We start from the raw sequence: 7,742 nt of genomic DNA on the forward strand, positions 1-7,742 counted from the left end.
ATAAATAAACAATTGAACAAAACCAATTGATAATTGTTACTCGAGCAATTTGAATTATTTATAATAGATATCAAATTATAAATTAGATGTAAGATTTTATATTGATAAGTATTTTAATATAGAAGGAATAGATATTAGAAAGATAATGTTGATATTGTATGTTATTCGCATTATACTTCCTAGGTTGATCTTTTAAAATTTTCATCAAATGATTAGGGAATGTCCTCTAATCATCTCCGTGCTTAAATATGGTAATTGGCATTTTGCATCATGCTACGTGAAATTAAATGAGCTTCAGTTAAGTATACGACCATTCAACTGTACGATACATATTCATTCGTACCGTTATCACTCATACAATGTTCACTACTTATAAATATTTCGTTCGAATATCATTACTCAAGTGTTACATGTAAACATACACACATATAGGTATTACAAAGATATAAAGTTGATCATGGACTTTACAATTGTGCTCGAGGGATTCTTTACATCTAGAAATCCAAAAGCTGTCATAAGTCAGATCTGAGAGAAAACGATCTACTTACCATGGTATCCCATGAAGATGTAAAAAAATGTAAAAGAGAGAAAGAGATAGATAGAGAAAGAGAAAGAGAAAGAGAAAGAGAGAGAGAGAGAGAGACAGAGAGAGAAGTTAGGAGTGCTCCGTTGGGAGCTCGTATTAAAGATACCAAGCGAGACAATTTATCACATAGATATTCCGAGGAACACGTTGCTGCGGCTACGTGATTCTCATAACCGGGAAACGGGGAAAACTATTCTCACTTGCCAGTGAAGCAATAAGGACAACAAGATAGAGAGAAAGAGAAAGAAACAGCAATTCCTTGATATGGAACCGAAACAATCAGTGATTCCTTAGGAAATAATCTGCTCTTGTCTCTCTTTTATTTTTTTTATGTAATATATATATATATATATATATATAATGTATACATATTTCTTCTTTATTTATTTTTTTTTTTTTTTACTTTTTAATTAATCTTCAACGATAGAGAAAATTCATGAATTTCACAAGGAATTTATCATACGTTCAACGCCTCGATTCCATTTGCGATTTCTTCGGGTTGTTTCGATAAAGAAGATTCTTCACTCATGCAAAGTTTTCAGGTCACCGGAAAACTTAGCAAAGTTTCTTCTGATGAGAACTAATGTTGCGAAGCACGGCACACGCGCTATACAAAATTTCTATCTACATTGAAAGATTGAATTTAGTTTATTGCAATGAGATCGTTTTTTAACTTATGGAAAAAGGAGCAATGTTTAAAAATCTCGTTTTATATCTATGAAAGAAAAAACGTCATCCCGAGATCTCTCGAGTTAAAGAGTTTTTAACATAGAAATTGGGTTGCCTCGAGACTCGCAAAACTATCACAAGAGAATGGCTAGAATATATGTGGGCTAGGTGAGTTACGGTGGGTAATCTTAATGGATGATCAGATAAATCAAGGTTAATTCGTTAACCTTGTTCGGCTGAGATCAAGTGAAGAGATACGACGTGATTGTTCCGAAACCTCTTAATCTTGTTTAAAGCTTTGCTTCCACGCGAGAGAAAATGCAAGATCGGCGGGAAAGAGTTTGGTTGATTTTAAACACGAGGACGGATCCTTTTCACTTTCATTCGGATTAAACTGTTATTCATTAAAGTAAGAAGAAATGGACAGAGAGAAATAAGGAGAAAAAAAAAAGAAAAAAAAAAAAGAAAAAGAAAAACCAGAACAAGAGAAAAAGGATGAAAAAGAAGAAAAAAAAAATGATAACTGGTAACTGACCTTGACGTTTCCGTATTTCCAGGTGAAGAGCGCGACGGCAGGGAGGCAAGCGATGACGCAACATTCCAAGATAAGTATAGCTGTTCTCATGAGCCAATTCAAGGACACGACACAGGGCGAGCCATCGACGCAGGATTCGCAACCCTCCGCGCAAGGAAGACACTCGAAGGAATCTTCGACGGCGTATTGACTTTCTTCGCCCTGCAAAAGGTTAGGTATCGCATGAGCAAATCATAATTTATCTCTTTTGTTGGCAAGGGAGTCGAGAGTTTGACGGTTTTCCTGTTATTAGGACCGTCGGGAATCTTCGAGTTAACTTCTGTCGCGTTTGCCGATGCATCATTCTGACAGGTTCTCTAAACTTTTGCCTGGACCATCCATCTAGTAACATCATCGAATCCTTTGCTTATTCGTTTGTTCTCTGAGACCGATGAATCTTAATAAAACCTTCCACGAAATGTACGAGTCCGAGATTAACCCCTCGCTTAAAAATTATCATTTCTTTTATTATTAAAAAATTAACATAATAAAGTAACAACTGTGATAATGTATTGGCCAACTTTTGATTTCGACATATTAACGAATTCGTAACTATGTTAAACTCTGACAATTATTGTATGATCGAAATGTAAAATTTGTCAACAATCAGACACAATTTCTTTTTATTTGGATTTAATAATTTTTTTTAGAAGGATAAACTTTTTTATTAGAAAATATTTCTCTTTCAATTTTTCTAGTAAGAGAAAAAGAGGTTAAAGGATATCCGAAATAATATTCTGACGAATGTAGGATAAAGGAATACATTAAAAGTTGAATGAGAGTTGGGAGTTTATTCGTAATATCGGATTTCTTTATGAGAAATGCGAAAAATGTTAACTCTAATGCCTTTTAAAAAAGAAATATTTATAAGTATATATGCCGTTGTAGTAGTCGTTGGATTCATCTTTATTTCAGTCATCCACTTTCTTTCTTGCATTTACGTATTTCAAAAGAATCAAGAGGTAAGATATTCGACTTGTCAACAAACGAAGGTTTTCGTCTTTGCGTATGGATTAGGTCTTACCGAGAATCAAGAAAAGTCTTGTGCATTTTATTCTATGAAATAAATTCCAAAGGCAACAAGGAAAAAGATTCTTTGTCATTAGAAAATTTAAACTTTTGCTTATAAATTGCACCGCAATGTTAGCTTCTTTCTCAAATCCACGTAACTACTTTTCCTTTTTTCTTTTTTCCTTTTTTTCCCTTTCTTTTTCTTTTTTCTTTTTTTTTTTTTTTTTTTGTATATTTTTATTTCATTTTCTAACAACTAATAATTCATAATTGACCGCGATCACAACCAAATTCGTGAAAGAATGAAAAGTGGGAAAAACATTTGACGTCGTCATAAATTATTTTACTTTTATCTCGTTCAAATATATTATGAAAAATTCGATAAAAAGAGAATTCTCAATAGGTCAACGTTGGAATTGGAATTTTGATACCAATGGACTAATAAATGTGAAAAAAGTAACAAGTATTTCTGAACTACGTTGATACTCTCGAATAATCCAATAAGCTCCGAGCTGCCGATTGGCTTTTTTCTTTTTATAAAACAAGAAAACAATGACTCGTCGTTACGTTCATTCAAGTTATAGGGAACGTTGCCGAGTGGGAAAGTAGTTTTTCCTATTATCGGAAAAATATGGATTCCTGTTAGAAACGCAATCTTAATGGATTAGTTTTCGAGAAATAAATATTCGAAGATTTTCAGTTCTCGATATTATTAAAATTTGCGATTTTAACGTTACGTGATAGGTGGGAAAAATAATTTAATTTAATTTCTTGAAAAAAAAAGAAAATAAAAAAAAAAAAAAAATAAAAAAAAAATGTACTTTCACGTTCTCCACATTTCGTTTTAAAGCGGAACAAAAAGATGGTAATGTTCGATGAACGATGTACTATCATAAAATCTATTGTCTAAATTACAAAAGCTCTTGATTTTATTATTCCGCTATTCAAAAAGAGGAGAAAAAGAAATTTTAGAAATTATAAATGTCCACAAGTGAAAATTTATAAAAAATTTTTCATATTCGAGCATAATGTGAAATCGAATTCATTATATTCTTTAATCTCGTTTACGCTTTTCATTCGTTTTATATTTCCCACACATTTTATTTACAAGTTAGCCGTAGAAACATTTAAATACTATTTTCAATTTTCTTCTATTAAATTATTAAAAAATTATTTACATAGCATAATATAATTTTGAAGAAAATAAAATTTAATAATATTAACTTTTATATGATTTTAATGATTATTAAAGGATTCATTGATATTTACTTTTTCCCAAGTGAATTCTTTTCTTTTTTTTTTTTTTTTTTTTTTTTTTTTTCATTTTCCATTCCCTTTATGATCGTATCCCAGAAGCAATTAGAATTTCTATTGATGGACACAAACAAGTTTAAATTATCGTTCGACATTGAGTACGGAATTTGACAGTCGATGGATAGCTGGTGAGATCACCGACGTGAGAATTGATCACGATATTTAACCACAAAGATAGATATCGACGTATATCAAATAAATACCGATCGATTATAATCAGACAAGACGAGAATTTGCGAATTTTCCTATCTACGTTATTTCCACATTTTATCTTCTCCATTGATAGTCTTCAACTTGTTTACGATTCGTTCGTCTAGATATCAAAACTTTTTTGTCCATTTATATCAATGATTTAAGCATGAGTTGACACTTGAACGACATCAAAATTTTCACGTCAAAATCAAACGATAAATTTTCAATTCTCAATCAACCAATAAACTTGCGTAAATCGAAAGTATTCTTGAGAATACTTTCGATTTGCGTTCTCCGTTTTCATGATTGACATGCATTCATTGAAAGTAAAAAAGAAAAAGAAAGAAAATAAGAGTATGACTTGGTGCATAAACAAGAGTCTATAAAAACAGATTATTTATTGAATCGAAATAATTGAAAAATAAAAATACTGCGAGGAATATTTTATTTACGTAGTTGTTCATAAAACTTTTATTTACACATTGTTAACTGATTTGTCGATATTTTCAACGAAGTTGTCAAACGAAGTTGCTGTAAAATAAAACTATATTATTTCAATATGTGAAATATTAACTTTTAGTTTGAAACAAATACATGTATGTATCTAGATAGCCGACTAATAACAGCACATCAATCAATATCACGTCGATGGCTAAAAATATTTTCTCTTTTCAGAAATTTTCTTTGATCGTGTAGAATAATATATTATTAATTTTATAGGTATTTGAAATGAGACAATCCAAAGTCGACTAGATACATGTAGTTTTAACTTTACATTAATACTAATTTATTAGTACTCATAATCAATACATATTAATTTATTAAATTGAGAATCATATTTGCCATCTAATTATTTTTTGATTTGTCGAAATCACGATGATATTTGTTTTATATGGTTAAACGAATGATCAGCTAAATTTGATACATGCTGTAGGTGTAAAACGTTAAACGTTGTCGACGTCGAAGAGAAACAAATGGGATGGGACATATCTTCACGCAATTTTCACATTTCTTTTATACTTCAAATAAAATCGTTATCGACAGTATGCACATTGGCACCTACTGTCAGTAGATATTACATGTCTTGTAACGAGATGAGGCAGCCTATTGCTCGCAAATACGTTCGTGATTCTCTTTTACCGTCAATTCTGAAAAATCAAACCGCTTGCTATTGGTGAATCGATATACAGGCATGAAGCAACCGTTCTTTTATTTTTGATTTCTATTTTATATTTTCCGATCGATCGGTCATAGAAACGAAATAAAGATATCTTTGCTTATTCGAACTTTTATTTATTTATTTCTTTTTTGCCAAGAAAAATTCGAGAAACGAATATATGTTATTTGTATTATATAGAATGCCAAAAAGTGATCGATTAGGATCAATTTGAAATGCTTATGATCTGACGTGAAGACATTTTGAGAACATACCATCATCAATTTTTCATACTCTTCCTCGATCACGGTTCCATTGTAATAACGTTTGGTTGACTTCGTGTCTGGGTAATAAAATCCACGTTTGCATTCACATCGGTAACTTCCACGTCGAAATCCCAATCCAGGAATAGCAACACACTGAAATTTGACGATGCTACGATTGAAAATTTTTTTTCTTTCCAATTATTTAATATGAATATATATATTTATGTATATAATTTTCTTTTCTTGGTTTTGTTATATATTCCAACTGCATTCGAATAAAATAAATTCTGTTTGTTATATGAATTCAATTGGTATACTTTGTATCGTTGAATTCGAATATTTACGATTGGAATTTGCATAGCGCTAAAAAAAACCCCCAAAAAGAAATTTTTGTTTGCGTAAATCCATATGTGTGACTAGTATTTCAACAAACATGGAACCTACTTCTCGTTTTGCCAGAATAAATAACAATACGATAAATAACACAAAAGATAACATACAAAATTTAAATAATAGTAATAATAATAATAAAAATAATAATAATAAAAATAATGATAATAAAAATAGAAGGAACATTCGAATAATTCCGTACGAGATAAATGTCGAATTTTTATTAATTGATCCATAATAATTTTCAATGAAATTTCCAAATCAATGACTATAGTATACCTATATTTTAGCCTTGCGAAAACATGAATTATTTACGTATAATTTTTTGATTTCGCAGATTATATAAGTAATATTTGTGAATAAAAAACAATTGTTATCATTTAAAACCATGAAAATTGCTAACAATGACTTTTCGAGATGAATATTAAAAAGTAATATTTGAAAAAATGCGTTAAAAATGTTGAATGAAATTTGATGAATTACATATGGTATTGAAGTCAATAATGCATTAATATAGACAAAATTCATTTGGGTATATGATTTACCTTCGTCGTACGCTTTTTACATTTGTCACTGGCAGCAAATATATTGAGCTGATTAGATTCTGGTGGTAAAGGGCACTGATCTATGTCGACTCTTCGTAAATCGATATCAATGCCACTGGTACCTCTGGAAAAAAAAAAAAACGGAAAAGAGCAAATAAAGATTTATTCAATGAGTTCATTAATCTAATTTGAATAAATTAAGTCAAATAATTAACTCGTCATCTTTTCCATTTCCGAGAAAAATTTTTTATAAATAAAAGCGTACTACTACTTTCATTTTTAATTTCTTCCTCTCTCACGCACACACATACACACACACACACACACTTTTTTTTATTTTCTCTTTTTTTTTTATTCTTTTTTTTTTTTTGTTTCTTTTTTTTTTGTAAAAATATTTTTGAATCAGCTACAAGTTAAAAATTAAACTCGGACGACACTCGGAAAGAAAAATTGATAAAACTCTTGAAGTGACTTTCTCGAGAAGGTATAAATTTTCTTGATATGTACAAACAAGGATATCAAATTTACAATTTCAGATAAACTTCGTAAAGTTAGTTCGTTCAAGTAGATCGTTCATTCGTACGCGGGCGCATAAGCCATACTATCTGATATACTGTTGAATTAAAAAGAAATTTAATTTATGCGGTACCACGTTAGGTACGAAACTTTAATTAATTTTTTTTTAATCGGTGTCGGTAACACAATGTTCTCAAACAACATTGTAAACTTCATCAAGACTTTTAGCTTTTTTAAATATAAGCTAGGAAAAAAATGATTAGAAAAAATGATTAAGGAGCTAACAAGTTCAACGGTTAAATCAATTCTCAATTTTCTCATCTGTCTATGTTTTTTTATTGTATTTATTTTTCACCGTTCATTACGATACTGCATTTAATTTATTAATTAATAACAAATGATGTTTCACAGGATTACAATAAATTTTTCTCACCTCGACATCCTTCTACGTCATAAGCATTATTTATTTATTTACGTGTACGCGTACGCGACGAGATGAAAAATATTCTATGCACAACTTGTA

At 30.1% G+C, this 7,742-nt stretch overlaps 1 protein-coding gene and 1 long non-coding RNA gene across 4 annotated transcripts in view; one reads left to right on the forward strand and one right to left on the reverse strand.

The window, feature by feature from the left end:
* Positions 1-7,742, reverse strand: part of LOC118440947 (metabotropic glycine receptor) — a 92,257-nt gene that overhangs the window by 28,218 nt on the left and 56,297 nt on the right. For all 3 annotated transcript variants that reach the window (XM_085657634.1, XM_085657635.1, XM_085657636.1), the window contains exons 3-5: positions 6,704-6,827; positions 5,778-5,921; positions 1,791-1,991 (exon numbers count right to left, since the gene is read on the reverse strand). In XM_085657634.1, the coding sequence (XP_085513760.1) occupies positions 1,791-1,991; positions 5,778-5,921; positions 6,704-6,827 (469 nt within the window). The remainder of the gene's footprint in view (positions 1-1,790; positions 1,992-5,777; positions 5,922-6,703; positions 6,828-7,742) is intronic.
* On the forward strand, positions 422-2,250 carry LOC146872947 (uncharacterized). The gene is made up of 3 exons (XR_014982275.1): positions 422-552; positions 1,813-2,000; positions 2,083-2,250. It is a non-coding gene; the product is annotated as an uncharacterized LOC146872947 (long non-coding RNA).

The sequence above is a fragment of the Vespa mandarinia genome, chromosome 6 (genome assembly GCF_050613455.1).
Source record: "Vespa mandarinia isolate Hongniang chromosome 6, ASM5061345v1, whole genome shotgun sequence".
NCBI lineage: Eukaryota > Metazoa > Arthropoda > Insecta > Hymenoptera > Vespidae > Vespa > Vespa mandarinia.